We start from the raw sequence: 27,247 nt of genomic DNA on the forward strand, positions 1-27,247 counted from the left end.
GGATATCCAGCTCTTAAGCTCCAATTATCTCAGGATTTTAGAAATATAATATTTAGGGATCAACCAATCTACATATTCCTAGCCCAAGGGAAAAAGTGTATAAATCATTGCTTTAATTTACCAAAAGACTTCTAACGATGGGAGCTGGAATACGATTGGTTGCTCTGGATGACTCTTTTCCTTTCCCCCTGCACTAGCCCCTCCATCCCGACTGTTCCAATGTTATTTTTTTAAATTCACATATTATACAATAGTACAATATAAAAAAAAAAAAGTTTTAATACAAGTTCAAATTTTACTACAAAACAAAATAAATTTGTATCAGTAATGTAGCGACGTTAAAAAGACTTCAATTTCATCATATGGGTTGATCCTAGAAGGGTAAAAGTAATGCGTTCCTGCCACACCGCAGATGTTGCTTTCACCTATTGTCTTAATTCATGCCTCTTTCAGCCCTCAGCTTTGTGAGTATTGGCAGGAGGTAAACGGTCATTGCTAGAGCCATTTTTGCTTTTCAAGAGTCATTTGGAAGACCAAATAATTTTACAGTGCCAGCTTCACGACTACTGTCATATTTGCCATCTTTGTCGTCACAGGCAAATGCCAAAATATATCTCTTAGGATGCCAGGCAACAGTGAAAGTGGGCGACTCACACTGAACTTCACACAACTTCTCACCTAAAAACATGAATAAACATAATTAGAAAGAGAATAAAGGAATTTTTGTATCGCTATACACATTAGAAATTTCTGAAGTGCACTTACTCAGTAAGGCTTTATGCACACGACTGTAAGGGTATGTTCACACGAGGTCATTACGTCCGTAATTGACGGACGTATTTCGGCCGCAAGTACCGGACCGTACACAGTGCAGGGAGCCGGGCTCCTAGCATCATAGTTATGTACGACGCTAGGAGTCCCTGCCTCGCTGCCGGACAACTGTCTCGTGCTGAAAACATGATTACAGTACGGGACAGTTGTCCGGCAGTGAGGCAGGGACTCCTAGCATCGTACATAAGTATGATGCTAGAGCCCGGCTCCCTGCACTGTGTTCGGTCCGGTACTTGCGGCCGAAATACGTCCGTCAATTACAGACGTAATGACCTCGTGTGAACATACCCTAAGGGATTTTACTATCCGCAAATACAGATCCGACAGCTACGGATACACATCCTCAACAGTCCGTCATTGCGGAAGCGCAAATAGACTTATTGGCGAATCAGTGCTGCAATTGCGGACAAGAATAGTACATGTTCTTTATTTTGCGGATCATTTATACGGCACAGACCTACATCTGTAAATATACGAAAAAGGTGTTCGTGGAAACAGAAATGAATAGGCCTGCAATTTCATCAGTATTTACAGATCCAAATTTATGGATGAAAACTATGGTTGTGTGTATGGGGCCTAAAACCTAACTTATTACAAATGTAAAAAATTACATTTCTTTGACTCAAAGGAAGCAAGAACTTAAAAGAAATGTGTCGGTAGAGATTTATTTATTTATTTTTTTTTTTTAGTTGAAAAATTTAAGTGATTACACATTGTTTTAATTTTTTCACAAGTCAGGAAATATTATAAATTAGATTCTAATTTAGAAAATTTCCATGTGCTGGTCACTAGAGGGAGCAATTCCCAAAATTGCAGCATGGTCAATGTGGTAAAGCAACCTCATTGCTCTATGCTGCAAATTTGGGGTAGACACACACTCTCAAGTGTCCTCACACAATCCCCCCTCCCTTATTCTGGCTAGTGCCAGGAGAAGGAGGGGGTTGAATCTTCAAACCTCCTACACTGTGTGCCGCCATTTTCTGAGCGACTGCACAGTGTAGGAGGATTAGATATACTGTCGGCTTAGCACTGTAACACGAACATACACAAACATAATACACACATCACATGCACGAACATAAATTACCTGCTCCTGCCGCCTCCGCTCCTATGCCTTGCGCCTTAGCTTCCTTAAACATATGGCCGGAAGCCGCAGCCGGAAGAAGTCATCTTATTGTCTGGCAGCAGCTTCCGGTCCACATGAAAATGGCGCCGGATTTTGCTCTGCTAACGAGCTTCGTTTTGGTCTGTGTGGGAGCGGCGCATGAGCCGTTCCCACACAGCCGGCGCTGCAGAGAACGGAGCGGCTCCCGTTCGCATTCTCTAAGGGGATGTAAGTGCCATATAGCATCTCTGTATTGGTCGTTAATCGACACATACAGAGATGAAAAAAAATAGCAGCCCCCATAGAGAAGTAAAAGTAAGAACAGTAAAAAGTAGAACATGAGAACACAAATAAATACAAATTTATTTTAATATCATGCTAAAAGCAATAATATAAAAAAATAAATAAAAATTCATGACACCTTCCCTTTAAAATTCCATGTGACAACTGAGGAAAATCACGGCAGAACCTGAATTCTAACTGGAACGTATCTAGGAGTTCTAAGGCTGTATTTACACATGCCATTTGTTATGGTTCTGCGGCTTTTTGTCATTGTTACAAGTAAAATGCAGCAAAAACTGCAACAGAAAGGGTTTGTGTGAATACAACCTTAACCCCTTCCCGACATTTGACGTACATGTACGTCATGGAAAGTACTGACTTCCCGCATCTTGCCGTACATGTACGTCAAACGTTTGGCACCGGCTCAGAAGCTGAGCCGGTCCCATCATCACCGGATCTCAGCTGTATCTTACAGCTGACATCCGACTGTAACGGCGGGGACCGAAATTAGCTTCGATCCCCGCCATTAACCCCTTAAGTGCAGCGCTCAAACGCGATCGCTGCACTTAAGGTGTTTGCAGCTCATCGGAACCCCAGTAATGAAATTGCCGGGGTTCCGGTGGCTGCAATGGCAACCGGAGGCCTAATACTGGCCTCCCGGTCTGCCTAGCACCGAAGCCGGTCAAGATCCGCCCGGCGGCGGAGCCTGATCGGCTTCCGTAGCTGCCGGCAAGATGGCGCCGGGTCAGGAGCTGATCCGGCGTCATCAGCGGTGGAAGTCAGCTGTACTGTACAGCTGACATCCACCTGTAACGGCAGGAACCGGAGCTAGCTCCGATCCCTGCCATTAACCCCTTCGATGCAGCAATCGAAAGCGATTGCTGCATCGTAGCGGTTACAAGCAGATCGCCAGCCCTGACAGGCAATCGGGACTGGCGACTGCTGTTATGGCAACAGGAGACACAATGGTCTCCTGCTCTGCCATTACGGAAGCCGATCTAGGCCCCGCCGGGAGGCGAAGCCTAAACGGCTTGCTGTCAGTGAATGACTGACAGATCTAATACATTGCACTACATAGGTAGTGCAATGTATTAGAAAAAAAAAAATCTGACCGTTGGACCTTCAAGTCCCCTAGTGGGACTTGAGAAAAAGTGTAAAAAAAGTATAAAAAAGTGTAAAAAAAAGTGCAAAAAATAAAAGTTTGAAAACAATAAAAGTTTCAAGTAATCAAATAACACACAATCCCCCTTTTACTCTTATCAAGTCCTTTATTATTGAAAAATAATAATAAACCATATGTATTTGGTATCGCCACGACCGTAACGACCGGAGGTATCAAAATATTATATTATTTATTGCACGCGGTGAACAGCGTAAAAAAAACCCGTAAAAAACGTTACCAGAGTTTCTGTTTTTTAGTCACTTTGCCCTACAAATATTACAATAAAAAGTGATCAAAAAGTCGCACGTATCCAAAAATGGTACCTATAAAAACTATAGCTCGTCCCGCAAAAAACAAGCCCTCATACAACTCGGTCGACAAAAAAATTAAAACGTTATGGTTCTCACAACTTGGCGACAGAAAAAATACATTCTTTTTACAAAAGTAATTTTATTGTGCAAAAAGTTGTAAAACATAAAAAAGTTCTATAAATGAGGTATCGCCGGAATCGTACTGACCCGCAGAATAAAGGGAACATGTAGTTTATAATGCGTGGTGAACGCTGTATAAAAAAAAACCAAAAAAAGCTGTGCCAGAATTGCGTTTTTTGGTTTACCTGGCATCCCAAAAAATAGGATAAAAGGTGATCAAAAAGTCACATGTACCCCAAAATGGTACCAATAATAACTACAGCTCGTCCCGCAACAAACCAGCCCTCATACCGCTACGTCTATGAAAAATAAAATTAGTTATGGCTCCAATAAGTCAGGAATTAAAAAAATATGCAGTTGTGCCCGAGGAGAACATTTCTTCTGTTTCAAGAGGCGATTTATCAAGGACCTAAAATTAGGGAACCAGGAAGGGAGGGCCCAATCATATCCGATGGAAGCGACGGTGCCCGTATTATACCAGGATAATACTTTCCCAGCAAAATTCCCCAAACTACAAAGGCGCGGAGTGTGGACCAAAAGGGGGATAAGAAATGACACCATTTATCAGTGCGACACCGGCCTGTGCAGAAAGGATTGCTTCACAGCGTAACACACATCTATGGATTATTTTTATTTTTTTATACCACCTGACTATGCCCCTTATATACTCCGCCCCGCTTACATGTACCCCCACATTATAAAACACCAGCAATACTCAAACAAATATAGTACCAAGCAAAATCCGCTCTCCAAAAGCCAAATGGTGCTCCCTCGGCCCTGAACCCTACAGCGTGCCCAAACAGCAGTTTCCTTCAACATATATGGCACCGTCATACCCGTGAGAACCCTTTTAACAATTTTTGTGGTGTGTGTCTCCAGCGTCATAAGCTGGGCATGACATATTTGCCACTGAATGGCATATCTAGGGAAAAATATAAATTTTTAATTTGCACCATCCGCAGCGCATTCATTTATGGAAAAGACCTGTGGGGTGAAAATGCTCACTACACCCCTTAATAAATGCCTTGAGGGGTGCAGTTCCATAATGGGGTCACTTATCAGGGGTTTCTTTTTATTATTTCACATCTGAGCCTCTGCAGTTGTGAACCAATACTTTGTAAATCGCCAAATTAGGCCTCCACTCCGCATGGTACTCTTCACTTCTGAGCCCTGTCATATGTCCAGACAAAAGATTAGGGCCACATGTAGGGTGTTTCTAAAACCGGGAAACACCGCATAATAATTAGAGAGCTGTCTTGTTATGGTGGCACAAGCCGGGCACCACATATTGGCATATCTATGGAAAAAAATCCCATTTTCACTCTGCAACATTGAGCGCACACTAATTTCTACAAAACACCTGCAGGGTTAAAATGCTTACTACACCCCTTGGTAAATGCATTGAGGGGTGTAGTTTACAAAATGGGGTCACTTCTGGGGGGTTTCCACTGTTTTGGGCCCACAGGTGCCCAGAAACCAATCCAGCAACATCTGCACTCCAAATGGCGGTCCTTCCCTTCTGAGCCCTGCCGTTTGCCCAAACAGCAGTTTATGACCACATATGGGGTATTGCCGTACTCGGGAGAAATAGCTTTACAAATGTTGGGTTCTTTTTTTCCTTTATTTGTTGAGAAAATGAAAAAATTTGCGCTAAAGCTACGTCTTATTGAAGAAAAAGGACTGTTTTTATTTTCACTGCCTAATTCTAATAAATTCTATGAAACATCTGTGGGGTCAAAATGCTCACTACACCCCTAGATGCATTCTTCAAGAGGTGTAGTTTCCTAAATGGAGTCCCTTTTTGGGCGTTTTCATTGTTTTGTCCCCTCAGGGGCTTTGCAAATGTGACCTGGCCTCCGCAAATCATTCCTGCTAAATGTGATCTCAAAAAGTCAAATAGTGCTCTTTCCCTTCTAAGCCCTGCCGTGTGTCCAAACAGCCGTTTATTACCACATGTGGGGTATTGTTTTACTCGGGAGAAATTGCTTTACAAATTTTGTGGTGCTTTTTCTCCTTTAGTCCTTCTGGAAATGAGAAAAAATTAGCTAAACCTACATTTTCTTTGAAAAAATGTAGATTATTATTTTCAGGGCCTACTTCCAATAATTTCTGCAAAAAAACTGTGGTGTCAAATCGCTCACTATACCCCTAGATAATTTCCTCAATGGGTGTTGTTTCCAAAATGGGGTCACTTGTGGGGGGTTTCCACTGTTTTGTCCCCTCAGGGGCTTTGTAAATGTAACATGGCCTCCGCAAACCATTCCTGCTAAATTTGAGTTCCAAAAGCCAAATGGCGCTCTTTCCCTTCTCAGCCTCGCCGTGTGTCCAAACAGCCGTTTATTACCACATATGGGGTACTGTTTTACTCGGTAGAAATTTCTTTACAAATTTTATGGTGATTTTTCTCCTTTAGTCCTTGTGGAAATGAAAAAAAATTAGCTAAACCTACATTTTATTTGAAAAAATGTAGATTTTCATTTTCACAGCCTACTTGCAAAAATTTCTGCAAAAAACCTGTGGGGTCAAAATGCTCACTATACCCCTAGATAATTTCCTCAAGGGGTATAGTTTCCAAAATGGGGTCACTTGTTTGGGGTTTTCACTGTTTTGTCCCCTCAGGGGCTTTGTAAATGTGACATGGCCTCCGCAAACCATTCCTGCTAAATGTGAACTCCAAAAGCCAAATGGCGCTCTTTCCCTTCTCAGCCACGCCGTGTCTCCAAACAACCGTTTATTACCACATGTGAGGTATTGTTTTACTCGGGAGAAATTGCTTTACAAATTTTGCGGTGCTTTTTCTCCTTTAGTCCTTGTGGAAATGAGAAAAAAAAAATCGCTAAACCTACATTTTCTTTGAAGAAATGTAGATTATTATTTTCAGGGCCTACTTCCAATAATTTCTGCAAAAAAACTGTGGTGTCAAATCGCTCACTATACCCCTAGATAATTTCCTCAATGGGTGTTGTTTCCAAAATGGGGTCACTTGTGGGGGGTTTCCACTGTTTTGTCCCCTCAGGGGCTTTGTAAATGTAACATGGCCTCCGCAAACCATTCCTGCTAAATTTGAGTTCCAAAAGCCAAATGGCGCTCTTTCCCTTCTCAGCCTCGCCGTGTGTCCAAACAGCCGTTTATTACCACATATGGGGTACTGTTTTACTCGGTAGAAATTTCTTTACAAATTTTATGGTGATTTTTCTCCTTTAGTCCTTGTGGAAATGAAAAAAAATTAGCTAAACCTACATTTTATTTGAAAAAATGTAGATTTTCATTTTCACAGCCTACTTGCAAAAATTTCTGCAAAAAACCTGTGGGGTCAAAATGCTCACTATACCCCTAGATAATTTCCTCAAGGGGTATAGTTTCCAAAATGGGGTCACTTGTTTGGGGTTTTCACTGTTTTGTCCCCTCAGGGGCTTTGTAAATGTGACATGGCCTCCGCAAACCATTCCTGCTAAATGTGAACTCCAAAAGCCAAATGGCGCTCTTTCCCTTCTCAGCCACGCCGTGTCTCCAAACAACCGTTTATTACCACATGTGAGGTATTGTTTTACTCGGGAGAAATTGCTTTACAAATTTTGCGGTGCTTTTTCTCCTTTAGTCCTTGTGGAAATGAGAAAAAAAAAATCGCTAAACCTACATTTTCTTTGAAGAAATGTAGATTATTATTTTCAGGGCCTACTTCCAATAATTTCTGCAAAAAAACTGTGGTGTCAAATCGCTCACTATACCCCTAGATAATTTCCTCAATGGGTGTTGTTTCCAAAATGGGGTCACTTGTGGGGGGTTTCCACTGTTTTGTCCCCTCAGGGGCTTTGTAAATGTAACATGGCCTCCGCAAACCATTCCTGCTAAATTTGAGTTCCAAAAGCCAAATGGCGCTCTTTCCCTTCTCAGCCTCGCCGTGTGTCCAAACAGCCGTTTATTACCACATATGGGGTACTGTTTTACTCGGTAGAAATTTCTTTACAAATTTTATGGTGATTTTTCTCCTTTAGTCCTTGTGGAAATGAAAAAAAATTAGCTAAACCTACATTTTATTTGAAAAAATGTAGATTTTCATTTTCACAGCCTACTTGCAAAAATTTCTGCAAAAAACCTGTGGGGTCAAAATGCTCACTATACCCCTAGATAATTTCCTCAAGGGGTATAGTTTCCAAAATGGGGTCACTTGTTTGGGGTTTTCACTGTTTTGTCCCCTCAGGGGCTTTGTAAATGTGACATGGCCTCCGCAAACCATTCCTGCTAAATGTGAACTCCAAAAGCCAAATGGCGCTCTTTCCCTTCTCAGCCACGCCGTGTCTCCAAACAACCGTTTATTACCACATGTGAGGTATTGTTTTACTCGGGAGAAATTGCTTTACAAATTTTGCGGTGCTTTTTCTCCTTTAGTCCTTGTGGAAATGAGAAAAAAAAAATCGCTAAACCTACATTTTCTTTGAAGAAATGTTGATTTTAATTTTCACGGCCTACTTCCAATAATTTCTGTAAAAAACCTGTGCGGTGAAAATGCTCACTACACCCCTAGATAATTTCCTTGAGGTGTCTAGTTTCCCAGATGGGGTCACTTTTGGGGGATTTTGACTGTTTTGGCACCGCAAGAGCCCTTCAAACCTGACATGGTGCCTAAAATATATTCTAACAAAAATAAGGCCCCAAAATCCACTAGGTGCTCCTTTGCTTCTGAGGCCGGTGTTTCAGTCCAGTAGCACGCTACGGCCACATGTGGGATATTTCCTAAAACTGCAAAAACTGGGCAACAAATATTGAGTTGCATTTCTCTGGTAAAACCTTCTGTGTTATAAAAAAAATTGTATTAAAAATGTATTTCTGCAGAAAAATATGAAATTTGTAAATTTCACCTCTACTTTGCTTTAATTTCTGTGAAATGTTTAAAGGGTTAAGACATTTTCTAAATGCTGTTTTGAATACTTTGAGGGGTGAAGTTTTTAAAATGGGGTGACTTTTTTGGGGTTTCTAATATATAAGGCCCTCAAAACCACTTCACAACTGAACTGGCCCCTGTAAAAATAGCCTTTTGAAATTTTCTTGAAAATGTGAGAAATTGCTGCTAAAGTTCTAAGCCTTGTGAGGTCATAGAAAAATAAAAGGATGTTCAAAAAACGATGCCAATCTAAAGTAGACATATGGGGGATGTTAATTAGCAACAATTTTGTGTATTATAACTGCCTGTCTTACAAGCAGATACATTTAAATTGAGAAAAATGCTAATTTTTGCAATTTTTCGCTAAATTTTGGTGTTTTTCACAATTAAATACTGAACATATCGAGCAAATTTTGCCAGTAACATAAAGTCCAATGTGTCACGAGAAAACAATCTCAGAATCGCTTGGATAGGTGAAAGCATTCCGGAGTTATTACCACATAAAGTGACACATGTCAGATTTGAAAAATGAGGCTCTGTCAGGAAGGTCAAAAGTGGCTAAAGAGGGAAGGGGTTAAGAAAGTGGTTGCCAAGTGTAAATCACTCACTAGAACTGCTGCCGAAGAAGTTAAGCTCAGGTAATGCCTGCACATACTATTTCTTTAGTGCTGGGCTCTGAAATTAATAAGACTGCCTAAGGGTATATTCAGACGGTGTGGTCAAACCATTTATTACCGCGAAACCATGGCAAAAATGACAAGGTTGTGTAGCGATTAAATGAAACGCCTGACTATAGCCTCATGCTGTACACGGATGACACGAGTACACATAAAAGAGTAAATGCCATCAACTCAAGTTTGTGTGGGGGGGGGGGGCTGAGTGTGCAGCATGTGTACAGGGGAACAGCTATCCTACTTCAAGCTGGAGGTTGTTGTATTAGCAGCAATGTAAGATGGATTCCTGTGTATTATGAAGCAGTAGGAGGAAGAAGCAGCAGCAAAGGTAAATCCTGTCACAGCTTTCTCATCAGTGTGTGTCTGTTGCTGACTGTCTATGTAGTGAGAGACTCAAACAAACCCATTACAAGCAGTTGCCTCCTCCTCCTCTAGATTACCCCTTTAAAATAACCTGTGTTCTCCTCCGCTAGCAGATTAAACTTTTAGGGTGTATTTAGTCTTTGAGGTGCAGTTAAAACCGCATTTAAAAAAAAAAACAACCACATCCATAACAGCATACGTTTTTACCTTTGATTTGGTGTATCTTTCTATGCGGTTGTGGTGCGGTTAAAAAACCGCAGCAAAATCACAGCACAAACACATGCGGAAATCTGGATGCTTTTTTAAAATCGCACCTAAACGTCTGACAACACCAACACTAAGGGACCATTCACAAGTTGCGTCCAAGGTGCGGCTAGAACTGCATGCATTTTTACTGCAATTTAAAGCACATCATATTGAGGTAAAAAAAAATCATGAGGTTTTCTTGATGCGGTTCTAACCGCAGCGTGTGAATGGACCCTAACAAGTAGCTGTGTCCTCCTGTGGCAGATTAATCCTTTACAAGCAGCAGTCTCCTCTTCTAGCAGAAAAGGCCACATTTTAGACCTTACACTGAGGGAAATCCACTGTCCTGCTAATGCTATGTATTTGAGAAAAGTCTTATTTCATTCACTCTTCACTTTTTGGGTTTCTCTCAGAATCGATGAACCCGTTAACATCTGCAGCACCAACATTCGTGACCGCCCATAGGTGTTTTTACGGCGACCACGAATGGGCTTTATTCTGATGGAGTAGCTTTTTTACGGCACTGCATTAAAACAAAGTAGCGCTGCCAGGAGGCGGGAACTCTCCCTGCTCTGGAACATTGACTCGGGACCGTTATAATTGGTCCCTGATCATATGGCCACTGTGGTCACAGTGACCATAGCCATATATTTAGTAAATACAGCACAGGTTTTGTGCTGACTCTCACTGTAGTTTTGTGAGAGGAGAGAGAGATACTGCTTCAAATCTTGTGCGGTCATACTGTGAAAAACATCACATATTCGCCTGTGTTAGCAGATTACCCGTGATCACGTCCAGATTACCAGTGATCTTTTATTGCGGACTATGAGATAAAATAGCAGTTATTCGCGGCGATTTATCGGTAAAAAAATAGTTTTAGTTACTTATTAAAAAAAGGCAACATTTTTTTTTTATATAACAAAAGTTAGTTTATTAGTGTAGCGAAAAATTGCAGAAATGTTACTGCGGAGCAGGCATACACCTTGCTGTGCTCCGGCAGCTCAGGCAGCGACATGGACACGGTGTCAGAAGAACTTAATTCAGAAAGCTACACAAGTTCTGCTTCTGCCACTGGACCCCCCCCAGCCCTATGGTGGTGGACGCAGCTGCCACTGTTGACCAGTCAGAAGCAGTGCCTAGTAATGCAGTCCCTCCCGCAATGTGGGATTCTGCAATTTCTTTCTTCCCCCAAATTTTGCCATTTATAGCGACTCCAGGAATCAACCATTTTTATTTTTTTAATTGCTCATAGAATAGGTCCTGGAATTAATTGTCCTGCAGACAAATATATACGGCAAGGAATTTGTGACCGAAAACCCAAGGTCTTGCTATGTTAGAGCATAGACCCCCACAACAGTCTCGGAAAAAAAAAACAAAAAAAAACAAAAAAAAAACAAAAACCTTCTATCCGGTCTTTCTGGGCTAACAGCACTACCCACAACACCCCTGTTTTTTACAGACAGCTGTTATGGCCCAAACGCGATGTGAAACTATAATGCGTTTCATGCACTTATCTGACAATTCCCAAATCTCCCCCCCCCCCCCCCCCCCCCAAGAGGTGACCCAGGCTATGATCGCCTCAACAAATTGAGACCCCTCATCTCCCTCCTAAAAAGTAATTTTTAAATTTATACACCCCGGGCCAAAAATTATCAGTACTCGAGTCTCATGAGTTTCAAGGGCAGTCCATCCTTTCACCAATACATCCCCTTCAAAAGAGCCTGAACAATGGGTGTCCAGACATATAACAAGGGGGGGGGGGGGGGGCACTCATTTGCAAGTGACCAGTTGCTTGCTGTCAAGTGAAGTGACAAGAAGGAGATGTACATGCTCACCACCGTACAGGAGGACACCACAGTGCCAGTATGAAAGATGGGAGCTACCACTGATTAGGAAACTGGTCTGTGTATTGGACTACGATAAGTTTGTGGGGGTGTGGGGGGGGGGGGGGTCGATCTGAGCAGGTCCTACAACCTTACTTAGTAAAACATAAGACTAGGGCCTGATTTAAAAAACGTAGCGATCTACCTCAACCAGATGGCTACATCTAAGGCCTTATTCACACGAACGTATAATACGTCCGTGCTACGCGTGTGCTTTTCACGGGCATCGCATGGACTTATGCTAATGAATGGGGCCGTTCAGACTGTCAGTGAATTTCACGCAGCGTATGTCCGCTGCGTGAAACTCACGACATGTCCTATACTTGCCCACGTTTCGCGCTGCACACACCCATTGAAGTCAGTGGGTGCGTGCAAATCGAGCTGGGCACACGGAAGCACTTCCGGGTGCCACGCGTGATGCGCGCTACAGTAGTAAAAAGAATGAATGAAAACAGAAAAGCACCACGTGCTTTTGTGTTTGTAAACAGAAAACCAGAGTGTCATCACGATGCCGGCTGCGTGAAAATCACGCAGCCGCGCACCACATGCTGATGCCACACAGACCTTTTGCGCATGCAAAACGCAGCATTTTTTTGCGCGCGCAATACGGACAGGTCCGTGTGAATAAGGCCTAACAGCGATGAGCTCTACAAGGAACGCTCAGTTTCCTACAGTACCAAGAAAATATTATAGAGCACCTCCAGTTTCACTCCTCCTCACCTGGAGAATTTTTTTAGAGTCAGAGGATGTCCAAATGCTCACTGAGCGCTAATTCCTTCACCCCGTCCCTGAGAATAAATACCCCCAAGAGAGATGCCGGGTTTGCAGTAACCATGGGAGGAGGGATACCTTGTTTTACTGCCCCATGTGCCCTTCAAGACAAGGCCTGTGCAACTTTCCCTGTTTTGAGACATATAAAACACTTTTTCTAATTCGTTTTATATAACATTTAGGTAACACCAAAAAGGGTGGGGTGGGGGATTCTTTTTAGGGAGTCAATTTCATTTATTCATATTTTTTGTTTAGTTTCTAACTTGTGCAGAGTAAATGAATGGAGAGAAGTGTATCATGCTGATTGGTCAAAATAAAGAACACGCCCAGTTGGGCAGCGTTATTGTCTGATAAAGTCAGACGTACCAGATTTGAAAAATCTGGCTTGGTCATTAACCTGTTTCCGCACTAAGACGTACTATTGCGTCGTGGTGGGGGAGGTGATGTTTGGGGCGGGCTCACCCGCTGAGCCCGCAGCGGGTGTCAGCTCTGTTTTACAGCTGACACCCGGGACTAACGGCCAGGAACAGCGATCACACTGTTCCTGGCCGTTTAACCCCTTAGATGCTGTGATCAAGCACGATCGCAGCAGCTAAGATGTTAGAAACAGAGGCGCGCCCCCATCTGACAGCTCACCTCCCCCTGCAAAGCAATGGGGGGGGGGGGGGGCGCCAATTGTTGTCACGGCATCCTAGGGCCCTAATGAAGGCCCCCTGGGCTGCCTTTCTTCATCTCCTTTTAAGCCGTGTCTCTGGCACAGCTCAACAGGAGCCTGTAGAAATGACAATATACTGCAATACATTAGTATTGCAATGTATTGTACGAGCGATCTAACAACTGCTTGTTCAAGTCCCCTAGGGCGAGTAACAAAGTGTGAGAAATATATATATAGTGTAAAAACCCTTTTTCCTCTAAAGTAATGTAAAAAATTAAAATAAAACAGGATTGGTAAGGCCATGTCGGTAAAAGTCTGAACTATTACAATATACCATTATTTAACCCGCACGGTTAAAATAAATTAAAGAACACCAGAATTGCGTTTTTTTTGGTCACTTCATATCCCACAAAAAAATAAAAATAAACAGTGATTAAAAAAAAAGTTTTCTTGTAGCCAAAAATGGTACCAATAGAAACTTCAGCTCACCCCGCAAAAAATAAGGCACTCAATCGCTGAAAAAAGAAAAAAAAGTTATGGCTCTCAGAATGTGGCGACAAAACGCAAATTTTATTTATAAACTATTAGTCTCTTCCTTGTAAAAGTAGTAAAACATATAAAAACTATATAAATTTGGTATCGCCGTAATCTTATTGACCGGTAGAATAAAGTTAACATGCCATTTTTACGGTAGGGTGAAAACCATCAAAACGAAACCCCTCAAAAGATTAAGGAATCAGTTTTTTTTCCTATTCCACCCCACAAATAATTTTTTCCCAGGTCCCCAATACATTATATGGTACAATAAATAGTGCTGTGAAAAACTACAACTCGTTCCACAGAATACCAGCACTCATATGGCTTTAACGACAGGAATACAAAAAAAATAAAAAATAAAAAAAAAAGGAGTTATAGCTTTTGGCAGGTGGGGAGGAAAAAAAGAATATTAAAATCCAGAAAATGTCAGACGGGAAGGGGTTAAGGGCCAAACAAGCTTGGTCATTAAGGGGTTAAATACTGTAGCCGATACCTGTTTCAACATGTGCAATATCAATGAAATGGTCCTCAGATGCAGACGCCAGCATTTTCCCATCATAGCTGAAGCTCAGCGTCCTCACAGGCCAGTCTAAACTAGAAATCAAGAAACAAGAAGGACTTTAAATGCAGCGTACTACAAAGTGGCAGGTACTTTACTAAAATACTCATGTACTACATAAGCTACGCACACACATGAACTGGGTTCTTGTATAATAACAAATTATACAATTTTCCCATATATTTTTCTTGTTGTGATTCAATAGAACATTCGTTTTTTTTACTTCCATTTGATAAAAGTCTGGCCTGGGCACGTGAAAGTATGTGTATCAGAGTGGCGTCGTGTAACGACCCATGCACTTGTGTCCATCACATGACCGAGACAGATTTAACTGGAAGTAAACAATTAAAGGGTTTTTTCGGAACCAATTAACCAATTTCTATTTCACTACACGTATAAAAAAAAAAAAAAAAAATGTAACTTGTAATATACTTACGTTTTGATTTAATCTTCTAACACCCGATTCCAGCGCCGGTCACGTGATGCGTCTCCAGTAGCAAAATCCTTACTTCAGGCGCTAGCCCGTCCATGATCGGAGTTCCATTTTCCAGTTGGCTCAGTGTACGGGTATGTCATCCCTGACGTCACTGTACACTGAGGGAAGTGGTGGACTGGATACTCTCTTTCTGCTGATAGTTTCCGGTCTGCTGCTAGGGGAGAGAAAATGACGCGCAGGGGCTGTGATAGCGCAGGAGTGGGCATGCGTGGTAAACACGGCTAGTCTCTGATCATGTGTGGTTTCTACACTAGCAGTATTCACTATGCATGCCCACTCCTGCGCTGTCACAGGGCCTGCGTGTCATTTTCTCCCCCTAGCAGCGGACTGGAAACTATCAGAATAAAGTATGCCAGGGGCCAGTAGCTAGTTGCGCTCTGACAAGGACTCCAGTGCTAGGGTTAGGGGATTCTATATAGTCCCGGAGCAGAGCCTATACTAGCGCTCTGCCCGGGACTACGACTCTGGGGAAGGCCCTGATAACACTGTCCATATACGGACTGTGATGTCAGGGGATTCCACAGAATCACGGGGCAAATCCTATACTAGCGCTATGCTCTGGAACTCCAGTTCTGGGCTCAAATTAAGTTTTCTTTTATACGATTACGTAAGAGTGTTGCTTGGTACAGCCATGATACGTTGCATGTTTATCTTTAGCTCTCACAGATATAATGAGAGCAGTAAAACGGCAACGGAGATAAGAAAAGGTTTATAGCCGGTTGAAGTAAGCGTGATGAGTCCAAGGTGTCGGCGCATTACATGCCGGGAACTGTATGACCGGAAGAGCAAGACAACGAACACACAGAGGTAAACAAACCTCTCAGTGTAGACAAAATAGAATGGTAAATTAAAAAATAAAAATTTAGATAACGATATTCAGGGGGCATTAATAGATAAATTGAGAAGCGTTGCAGTGATTAAAAAAAGTATTGGAAGACACCTTTAAGTTTCGTAATGAAATGACAGCAAACAGATATCTTGCAATACATGAGGAATTGGTACAGTTTAACTGATTTTCTGAAATCAGAATACCCCTTTAAGTCTATTCAATAATTTCTTGACCATGAATATGGGCGACAGCCAATATGGCCGCTACCACAGCTAAAAAAAAAAACAACCTTTTTTTTCAGGTGTATCTAAAAAGACCGATAACATTCTTGTGGACACGAATAGCGTCACCCAGCTTTTCCAAAATAAGATACAATTTTACACTTCCGTATAGTTTAAAAAAAATACAAATAAATCACTGAATATTTTGTTAAGACCTATACTTAAATAACTACACCATCTTCAAACTTTTGATACGTCAGAGACATATCAAAAGTATGGATCGGATGAGGTCTGGGTGCGGACATCCTCACTGCTGCTGAAATGAAGGTGCAGAAGCGCTCAGCTGAGCAGGGTGCCCTGCACCTTCTGCTGTGATCGACGCTCTGTCAAGCTCAAGACGGCTTACATAGAACGTCTATGAGAGCAGTCTTTACCCTGGGGTTATGGAATAACTGGTTAAGCAATTCCCAGGGGTGGAAGTTTTATGGAATTGCTATGTGAGCGATTCCCCAAAGTCTGCTAGAGACTGTCGAGACTGAGCGTGCAAATAAATCCGCAACCGTCACAACTCTGATGAACAACCCCTAAGGCTACTCTATGGTTTTTTCCAGAGCCCACCACAAGGCCAGATGATTTTTGCTGTATAGAACCCAGGTTGTTTAAAACAGAGTTCGGTGTTGGATAAGAGGTGCCATTCAGGCATTACCAGAATAGGCAACAAGACAGCCAGAGGGTAAACAGAAAGTCCAAATCACAAAGCTGAGGAATGTCAGGAATAGCAGAGGCCAGTGCCAGCCGGGATCAGAAAGTCCAAATTCGTAAGCAAAGGGTAATGCTGAGACAAGCCGAGGTCCAGTTCCAAGAAGTCCAAATAGTAAAAGGTACAGGGTTTAGTCAGAAGCTTGATCAAACACATGCAGCAAGGAAATTCACAAGCAAACAACATAGAAGCAACCCAGGTTTTAAGTACTGAATCCTACACCTGATAGGAAGAAAGACAGAAAAGATATAGGCTGATCAGTAAAACCAGAACAGCCCAGAAGCTTGACTAGTAGTCAAGGTGATCTTAAAGGGACGGACGTTTCCTAACACTAGGAGCTTCAAATCATAACCAACGGTGCAGGGTGCTCAGCTGAGGGCTTCTGCACCTTCGTTTCAGCAAGGGCGGGGGCTTCAGCTGCCGGACCACCACCGATTCAAACTTTTGATATATCTCTATGGACATACCAAAAGTGTAGTTCCTATTTCATGTAAATTTATTTAGGGAAAAGTATCTTTGAGGATACATTACTAACTGCAGCCAATGAATAAAGTCAGTCTCCAGAGTAGAAAATTATTTAATACTAGTACTACAATATTTATTTTAAAAAATTGCAGCATGCAATCCTCAGAAAAACTGACCTAAGAAATTACCTCTGAAAACCCAAAACTTCTTACCGGGAGAAACAGCGCACACACACCAGCTCTTCTATGTCCCACAGACTGACAAGGGCATCTGCGCTGCCAGTGGCAAAGTACTTTCCAGTAGGGTCAAATTTTATGCAAATGCAATTTGAGGGATGCGCATTAATAGACTGAATTGGTTTGAGCTCTGGATAACTGGAATACAGAAAAAAACCAAAAAATACATTACTTACAGACAATAGCAGATGTTATTCACTGATGAAGCTTAGGCCTTTATAGAACCGTACAAGATTATGAAAATAAGCTTGTTGCTGTGGAAGCAGTCAGTGAAGCGACAGATCCATCTTCCAATAAGACAGGGACACATCAGCGTTCTGTAGAACATCAGTTCATGTCGTTACACACAGAGGTTATTTATATACCTGTAAACGCCAAGTTTTAGAGGCCTAAGAGCGTGTATGTACAAGATACTGTACATTTTAGGCTAAGTCCAAACGAGGTGAATAATTTCCACTGCGGATTTAGCCGCTATTGAATGTTGTGGTCATGTGACATTTTATTACCATGGATGAAACCTCACTGCAACCGAGTCATCACAAAGTACATAGGGATACGATCAACAGAAGATTTCCAGTGAGTATTGTAAAATATATTAGGATTTTTTTGGATGTCCCAACGGAAAAAAAAAATAAATAAATAAAAAAAAAAAAAAAATCTATATCTATAATAAATGACACTATAATTTGTATGCACCTTCCAGTGTAGGTCCCCACTGTAGATATTCATAAATAATATGTATTGTCACTCTCGTAGAGATGAGGTGCCAAAGCAAAGGGCATCCTGCATTTTCGGTCATAAAAAAAAAAAAAAAAAAAGTGGCAGCTATAACCTAGAACTTGATTGTGGGTTTATGGGTAATTTCTGGGGTTAGATTTATTTTATTTTGCAGTGTTTCGGAGGGTGCTGGCATAGAGAGACTGTGTGCCACTGCCGGAGTTTACCTTTGACATGCCATGTAGAAGAGACAAGCAACCAGGTTTACAGAGAAAGCTGGGGAGAATTGGAAAATTATTGGAACTAGGTGACCGAAAAAATAATTGTGCATGACCAGCTTACAGAGAGATTGAAAAACATTATGAATTTATGTAAAGTACCTCCACTTTCATTGAAAAACAACTATAAGGCTGGATTCACACGAGCACATCACGTCCGTAATGGACGGAACGAAATTCGGCCGCTAATCCCGGACCGAACACAAGGCAGGGAGCCGGGCTCCTAGCATCATAGTGATGTACGATGCAAGGAGTCCCTGCCTCTCCGTGGAACTACTGTCCCGTACTGAAAACATGATTACAGTACGGGACAGTTGTCCTGCAGCGAGGCAGGGACTCCTAGCGTCGTACATAACTATGATGCTAGGAGCCCGGCTCCCTGCCGTGTGTTCGGTCCAGGACTTGCGGCCGAAATACGTTCCGTCCATTACGGACGTAATGTGCTCGTGTGAACCCAACCTAAATCAGGAGTGTGCACTATAATCGTATTGTATTACCGTTTCTGCTTCTAGCAGCAGCACAGAGTGTCTATAGTACGTGCTGTCAGCTGCTCATACATCTTCAATAGGAGACAGAACCCTGCTCATCTCCATGGCTCCCCGTATTCAGGGCGGCCGCCAGCGCTATCGGATCCTATAGCGCTGGCAGCCGTTCTGGAAACGGGAGCCATGGAAACGAGTAGGACACTATCATTATGAGCAGCTGGCAGCACAGACTATAGACTGTCTGTGCTGCTGCTCGGAGCAAAAACGGTAATACAACGATTATAGTGCACACTCCTGATTTATAATCTTTTTTCACTGGAGGAGGTACACTTTAGCAAAATGTAAAAAATGTATAGGATCATAAATCACTAAAGAGAAAAGATGGATTATTACAAAGAGCGACATAACACACATATGTGATGAATGAAAGACACCGTACCTCAGAATGTTAATGCACCCATTCCCATTGGTGAGGAAGAACATATTGTTATCATTGTTCCAGGAGATTTCATTGACTTCAAACTTGAACTGTTCCTCTGCTCTGGGGCGATGCGTTTTAACATCTATAAAGGTGACAACATCGTCCTTATTCCCGACTGCAATGGTCTGACCATCTGGACTCCAGCAGATATTTATATTTTCACCTAAAGGAAAGACATAATACAAGATCGATAGGTAATAGGATCGGAGCTTTGAGGTCTTGTGTTTTGCAGAAAGTAGGATCACATATGTACACTTATTGTGGCTGTACATACGATGTTGTATGTGGCGAAATACTAAAAAGAACTAAGCTGCATAAGTACATATCAGATGGAGAACTTTTTCAGTTGTACGTGTCCTGTTTGGACTAATACCCTCCAAACAATTCTGACAAGAGACAGACATTATAAAGAATAGGTGTGCGGGATGATATTTGTGGCTAACTTATAAAGTATTTATATTTCATAGCCACTGGCAACCATCTATAAACATATGAAATCTGTAAAATGGCAAACTTGAATATGATTAAAATCCCTGAGAAACATCTTTAAAGGGATGTTCCCAGAATCGACAATAATCACCTATCCGGTATATAGGTGATTATTGTCAGATTGCTGGGACCAGTACCGATCGAGAGAGTAGGGGTCCCGGACCCAGCCGTCCTCCTAAATGCTCAACCGGAGTGAGGAGGACATTGAATGGAGAAGCGGACAAAGCTTGTGCACTGCCACTCCATTTAAAGTCTATAAGAATAACAGAATAAGCCGTGTACTGTGGTCGGCTGTTTAAGTTAGTCTCTGACATTGAAGGCAGTGGGGGGCATGCTTGACTGCTGCTCCATTTAAGCTACTTCTCACTGCGGGGGGTGCAGATAAGAAGAGCTAGAGATTCAAGACCCCCCATTCTCACGAAAAGGCGGGGGTCCTTCAGTGATTAGAATTATCACCTATCCTGTGTAGATGATAATTGTCAATTCTGGGACAACCACTTTAAAGGGAAGGTGTCACGGAAAAAAATTTTTTTTAGAGGTTATTGCTTTTAGTAGGTCATTAAAATGAATTTTATTTATTTGTGTCTTTGTGTTGTACTTTTTTTCTCTCTTTTACTTCACTATGGGGGCTGCCATTTTTTTTTACATCTCTGTATGTGTCGATTAACGACACATACAGAGATGGAATACGGCACATACATCCCCATAGAGAATGCGAACGGGAGCCGTTTCATTCACTATAGTGTACGCTGTCTGTGTGGGAACAGCGCATGCGCCGCTCCCATACAGACTAAAAGGAAGGTCTTCGGCAGAGCGACATCCGGCGCCATTTTCATGTGGACCGGAAGCCGCGGCTGGACAGTAAGATGACGACTTACAGACACGGCTTCCGTCCATATGTTCAGAAGCAAGGACTAGGAGCGGAGGGAGCAGCGGCAGGTAAGTTATGTTTGTGTAGGTTCGTGTTATACTGTCTGATTACCACTGTATCTAATCCTCCTACACTGTGTATTCGCTCAAAAAATGGCGGCACACAGTGTAGGAGGTTTGACCGTTCAATCCCCTCCTTTCTCCTGGCACTAGCCAGGATAAGGGAGGGGGGATTCTGTGAGGACACTAGAGCGAGTGTGTCTTCTCCAATTTTGCAGCATAAAGCAATGAGGTTGCTTTACCACATGCCAATGCTGCAATTTTGGGAATTGCTCCCTCTAGTGACCAGCACTGGGAAATGTTATAAATTAGAATCTAATTTATAATATTTCCTGACTTGTGAAAAAATTAGAACAATGTGTAATCATTTATATACTAACAGTTTAACTAAAATATATATATATTTATTTATTTTTTCTAGCGACACATGCCCTTTAAGGCTAAACGCTACTATTATCAAAGCTAAGCTTAGGAAAACTGAAGGGGGTCTGTGTGTAATGCACCATAATAGGGACCTTAAACAGTTCCATCTTAAATATTTATGGAATATCCACAAGATACACCATAGATGCGTGCCCCAGTCATGGCGCTGTTGGGTGAATGGGGGTTGCATGCCCCAGTTTGCGTATTCACATCCTCCACAGGATTCAATGGAGAGGTGGCGCTGCTTGCTTGACGATTTCTTTAACTTTCCTGGACTGAAAAAGGGAGAGCAACACGCGCGCGCACATAGGTAAATTTCTATAACCATCCAATAATCCAGAATATTTGATTATCTGGCACCCATCAATTTCCATTGATGCCAGACTAAGGGTATGTGCACACGATGAGAGGCTTTTACGTCTGAAAAGACAGACTGTTTTCAGGAGAAAACAGCTGCGTCGTTTCAGACGTAAAAGCTCCTCCTCGCATTATGCGAGGCGTCTGTGACGCTCGTAAATCTTGAGCTGCTCTTCATTGACTTCAATGAAGAACGGCTCAAATTACGTTGGAAAGAAGTGTCCTGCACTTCTTTGCCGAAGCAGTCAAATTACGCGTCGTCGTTTGACAGCTGTCAAACGACGATGCGTAAATGACAGGTCGTCTGCACAGTACGTCGGCAAACCCATTCAAATGAATGGGCAGATGTTTGCCGACGTATTGGAGCCCTATTTTCAGACGTAAAACGAGGCATAATACGCCTCATTTACGCCTGAAAATAGGTCGTGTGAACCCAGCCTAACAATTCACTGTACAGTTCCTATGAGCACAGGGTATCGTGGATACTAACCTTTTGTGGTAACAGTTGTAAGGCTCCTCTCAGATCGAACATCCCATATACGAATAGTCTTGTCACCTGATGCAGTAACAAAGAGATCTGGGTTTGTGGGATGCCAGCAGAGTTGGTCGACGCTATCGCCATGACCGCGATAATTAGTCTCTCTTATCTGCAAATGTAAAAAAAAAATATCAGACTTGATATAGAACATGTACAACAACTCACAAATCAAAGCCATCTCCTAACGTTATACAGATCCAGTTACCACAATGCTCCAAAGTTACAGTCAACTGCAACTGAGCCTGCACTGCACATACACGCGACTAGTGCGACAGGTAGAGATAAAATCGCATAAAAATGATTGGAACATACAGTTCACACCGAGTCTCACCAGCCGATCTTTCTCCAGCAAAAATACACTGGCCGTCTTATCGAAAGAGCCAGACGCGAGGCGTCGTCCATCACAGCTCCAGGCCACCGAGTGCACCTTAGCGCTGTGTGCGGGGAACTCTCGGGTCTTATTGTTCGCTCTAAAATGTTCCTGCAGCGCTGGAGCCGACATGATGGACGGAAGACGCCGGCAAATGACGTCACTCATCAGCGCCGCGGCACCAAGGCAACTCCAGCTAGCACTTCCGGGTTACTGCACCTGGGAGGAGAGTTCTGCGGAAAAATGTACGCTTCGGGCAACAGCGACAACTCTGTAGGGCCTGCACACTATAATAGAAAAGAGCATTTCCAAAAATGGATTTGCAATGTTAGGATTTTAGTGTTAGGTTTCTATATGGAAGTTTATACATGGAATTCTTAGTTTGCAATTTGTGCAGCCTGAAGAGCATGTCCTTTAAACTAAGTGACCGTCCAGTGTGACAGTCACTTTAAATATAATGCCAGGCCTTAATAGATATAGTAGACACATTTTTTTTATTTATTTTTTACCATGATTGCTTTAGCAGCTGCTAGCAATCCAAACAGGAGTCTTGTGATTTTCAGATTACTGCATCTCTCCAGTGGCAATACCGGGGAAGGCATAGACTAACGGTGCTGATGCCTCTACGAGACATCAGTATGCCCCTAAGGGTGTGTTCACATCAGCGTTAGGTTCTGTTGATGGGTTTCCGCTAGACCTTTCCGCCCAGTTCGCGCTCAGTGACGGAATATTACGTCGCGGGAGTAACGGCCATTTCGGCCGTCTTCCCGACACATGCAAGAGCTGTGACAGCTGCTGTCTTGTACAGCGGTTGCCGCAGCTCCCATAGCGGGGACCGATCGCTGTGTCCCCGCTAATTAACCCTTTAAAAGTCGCGATCAATACGGATCGCGGCTTATTAGGGGTTAAGCTACAATTGCCAGCCTGCTACACGATAGCGGCCGGTGATGGTGACTATGGCAACCGGACACCTAACAATGGCGTCCGGCTATGCCATCGACGGAAGCCTGGTGGGTCCTGACAACGTCAGGACCCACTATGCTTGCTGTCAGTGAGTAGCTGACAGTTCTAATACACTGCACTACGCATGTAGTGCAGTGTATTAGAATTGCGATCAGGGCTTCCTACCCTCAAGGCCCCTAGTGGGACAAAGTAAAAAAAAGTTGAGTAAAAATAAGAAAATAAAAGTTTTAAAAGTAAAAATCCCCCCTTTTCCCTTATCAGTCCTTTATTATTAATAAAAATATATAGACAAACAAATAAACTATACATAATTGGTATCGCCGCGTCCGTAACGGCCTGAACTACAAAATTATTTCGTTATTTATCCCGCACGGTGAACGCCGTAAAAGAAAATAATAATAAACCATACCACAATCACAATTGTTTGGTCACTTCACCTCCCAAAAAAGGAATAAAAAGAGATCAAAAAGTCGCATGTCCCTAAAAATGGTCCTGATCGAAACTACAGTTCGTTACGCAAAAAATAAGTCCTCGCACGGCTTTATTGATGGAAAAATAAAAACGTTATGGCTCTTAGAATAAGGTAACACAAAAAGTAAATGATTGTTTACAAAAAGTATTTTATTGTGCAAACGCCATAAGACATAAAAAAAACTATAAACATCTGGTATCGCCGTAATCGTATCGCCCCGCAGAATAAAGTGAATATGTAATTTATAGCGCACGGTGCACGCAGTAAAAAAAATAGAATAAAAAAACAATAGTAGAATTGCTGTTTTTTAGTCCCCACGCCACTCAAAAATAGAATAAAAACTGATCAAAAAGCCGCATGCACCCCAAGAAAACTACAATGAATTCCTCAAGGGGTTTAGTTTCCAAAATAGGGTCGCTTTTGGGGGTTTCCACTGTTTTGGCACCACAATACCTCTTCAAACCGGACATGGTGCCTAATAAAAAGGAGGGCTCAAAATCCACTAGGTGCTCCTTTGCTTCGGAGGCCGGTGCTTCAGTCCATTACCACACTAGGGCCACATGTGGGATATTTCTCAAAACTGCAGAATCTGGGCAATAAGTATTGAGTTGTGTTTCTCTATTAAAAACCTTTTGTGTTATAAAAAGAGCAAGGTATGGCGTGAAGATGTATGAGCTGTGCGAGAGTGCATCAGGGTATACCTACAAATTTAGGATATATGAAGGAAGGGACACCAATATTCAGCCCCCAGAATGCCCACCCCCCCCCCCTTTCCTTACTGGGAGTTAATGCAAAAATTGTTTGGGATTTGGTGCACCCACTGCTGGACCAAGTTTACCACCTCTACCTGGATCACTTTTCTACCAGCGTCCCACTCTTCAACTGCCTCGCTTCCAGAAGTACTGCGGCACTGCTAGAAGAAATCTGAGAGGCCTCCCTAAGACTCTGCTTGGGCAAACAAGAAGGGGTGAGAGCAGGGCACAATCTAGCAGCAACATATTGTGTGTCAAGTACAAGACAAGAGAGATGTCCTTGTATTGACAACAATACATGCCCACACCAGTACCCATGTACCTGTACGAGGTACCAGTACAGAGACCCCCATACCAGACTGCATCCTGGACTACAATAGGTACATGGGAGGGGTGGACTTGTCAGATCAAGTCCTGAAGCCCTACAGCGCCATGCGGTGTGGTATAAGAAGCTGGCCGTGCACATCATACCGATGGCATTGTACAATGCGTACGTGCTACATCGATGTGCAGGCCAGAGGGGAACTTTCCTGGAATTTCAAGAGGTGATTATCAAGAACCTAATCTTTAGGAACCGAGAAGGGGGGGCACCCAGTACTTCTGGAAGCGAGGCCACACGCATCGTACCAGGGCGGCAACACTTTCCAGGAGAAGTTCCCCAAACTGGCAAGAAGGGAAAAAGTCAAAAGAGGTGCAAAGTCTGCTATAAGAGGGGGATAAGGGAGGACACAATATATCAATGTGACACGTGTCCTGAAAAACCAGAGCTCTGTATCGAAGAGTGTTTTAAAATGTATCATACATCCCATGGTTTATCATTTACCCCAATTTTACATACCCTGATGCACTCCGCTCAGCTTATCCCCCTCATCTTTCCCTTCTGAGCCCTGCTGTGTGCCCAGGCAGCTGATAACAGCCACATGTAGGGTATTGCCATACCCGTGAGAACCCACATTACAGTTTATGGGGTGTATGTCTCTGGTCAAAATGCTCACTACACCTCTAGATGAATGCCTTAAGGGGTGTCGTTTTAAAACGGGGTCACTTTTCGGGGGTTTCAACTGTACTGGTACCTCAGGGACTTCTGAATACATCACTTCGCATCAGAAAATCTGCAGTAGGCCAAATGTTGGTCCTTTCCTTTTGAGCCCTCCCATTGCCCCAAACGGCAGTTTATTACCACAAATGGGGTATTGCGGCACTCAGAACAAATTGGGCAACAAAATGGAGCATTTTATTTCTTGTGAAAAGAAGAAATTTTGAGCTAAAACTACATATAATTGGAAAAAATGTATTTTGTTTTAATTCCCAGCCCAATTCAAATAAGTTCTGTGAAAAAACTATGGGGTCAAAATGGTCACAACACCCATAAATGAATTCCTTGAGGGGTGTAGTTTCCAAAATGGGTTCACTTCTGGTGGGTTTCCATTGCTTTGATACCTCTGGGGCTCTGCAAATGCGACATGGCAACCGAAAACCAATCCAGCAAAATCTGGACTCCAAAGAACAAATAGCGCTCATTTCCTTCTGAGCCCTCCCATGGGCCCAAACGGCAGTTTGTCACCACAAATGGGGTATTGCGGCACTCGGAACAAATTGCGCAACAGAATGGGGTATTTTGTTTCTTGTGAAAATAAGAAATTTTCAGCCAAAACTACATATTATTGGAAAAAATAAATTTTGTTTTAATTCCCAGTCCAATTCAAATAAGTTCTGTGAAGAAACTATGGGGTCTAAATGGTCACATTACCCATAAATGAATTCCTTGAGGGGTGTAGTTTCCAAAATTGTGTAATTTCTGGTTGGTTTCCATTGCTTTGATACCTCTGGGGCTCTGCAAATGCGACATGGCACCCGAAAACCAAACCAGCAAAATCTGCACTCCAAAGAACACACAGCGCTCCTTCCCTTCTGAGGCCTCCCATGGGCCCAAACGGCAGTTTATCGCCACAAATCGGGTATTGCTGCACTCAGGAGAATTGGGAAACAAAATGGGGTATTTTGTTTCCTTTGAAAATAAGAAATTTTGATAAAAAATGACATCTTATTGGAAAAAATGAAATTTTTTTCATTTCACAGTCCAATTCATATAGGTGCTGTGAAAAAACTGTGCAGTCAAAATTGTAACAACAACCATATTTTAATTCCTGGAGGGGTGTAGTTTCCAAAATGGGGTCACTTCTGGTGGGTTTCCATTGCTTTGATACCTCTGGGGCTCTGCAAATGCGACATGGCACCCGAAAACCAATCCAGCAAAATCTGGACTCCAACAAACACATAGCGCTCCTTTCCTTCTGAGCCCTCCCATGGGCCCAAACGGCAGTTTATCACCACAAATGGGGTATTGCCGCACTAAGGACAAATTTGGCAACAAAATGGGGTATTTTGTTTTCTGTGAAAATAAGAAATTTTGATCACAAATGACATTTTATTGGAAAAAATGAAATTTTTTTAATTTCACAGCCCAATTCAAATAGGTGCAGTGAAAAAACTGTGCGGTCAAAATGGTAACAACAACCATAAATGAATTCCTTGAGGGGTTTAGTTTCCAAAATAGGGTCACTATTGGGGGATTCCTACTGTTTTGGCACCTCAACACCTTTT

The 27,247-nt window shown here is 42.5% G+C and overlaps 1 protein-coding gene across 1 annotated transcript; it reads right to left on the reverse strand.

The window, feature by feature from the left end:
• Positions 1-261: 261 nt before the first annotated feature.
• Positions 262-22,631, reverse strand: THOC3 (THO complex subunit 3). The gene is made up of 6 exons (XM_075860008.1): positions 22,418-22,631; positions 22,039-22,195; positions 19,308-19,512; positions 17,365-17,526; positions 14,316-14,416; positions 262-678 (listed from the first exon to the last, which is right to left on the reverse strand). Exons 1-6 carry the CDS (start codon positions 22,622-22,624, stop codon positions 515-517), a joined length of 996 nt encoding a protein of 331 aa, XP_075716123.1. The 5' UTR covers positions 22,625-22,631; the 3' UTR covers positions 262-514.
• Positions 22,632-27,247: the final 4,616 nt, after the last annotated feature.

This window comes from Rhinoderma darwinii, chromosome 3 (assembly GCF_050947455.1).
Source record: "Rhinoderma darwinii isolate aRhiDar2 chromosome 3, aRhiDar2.hap1, whole genome shotgun sequence".
Lineage (NCBI taxonomy): Eukaryota > Metazoa > Chordata > Amphibia > Anura > Rhinodermatidae > Rhinoderma > Rhinoderma darwinii.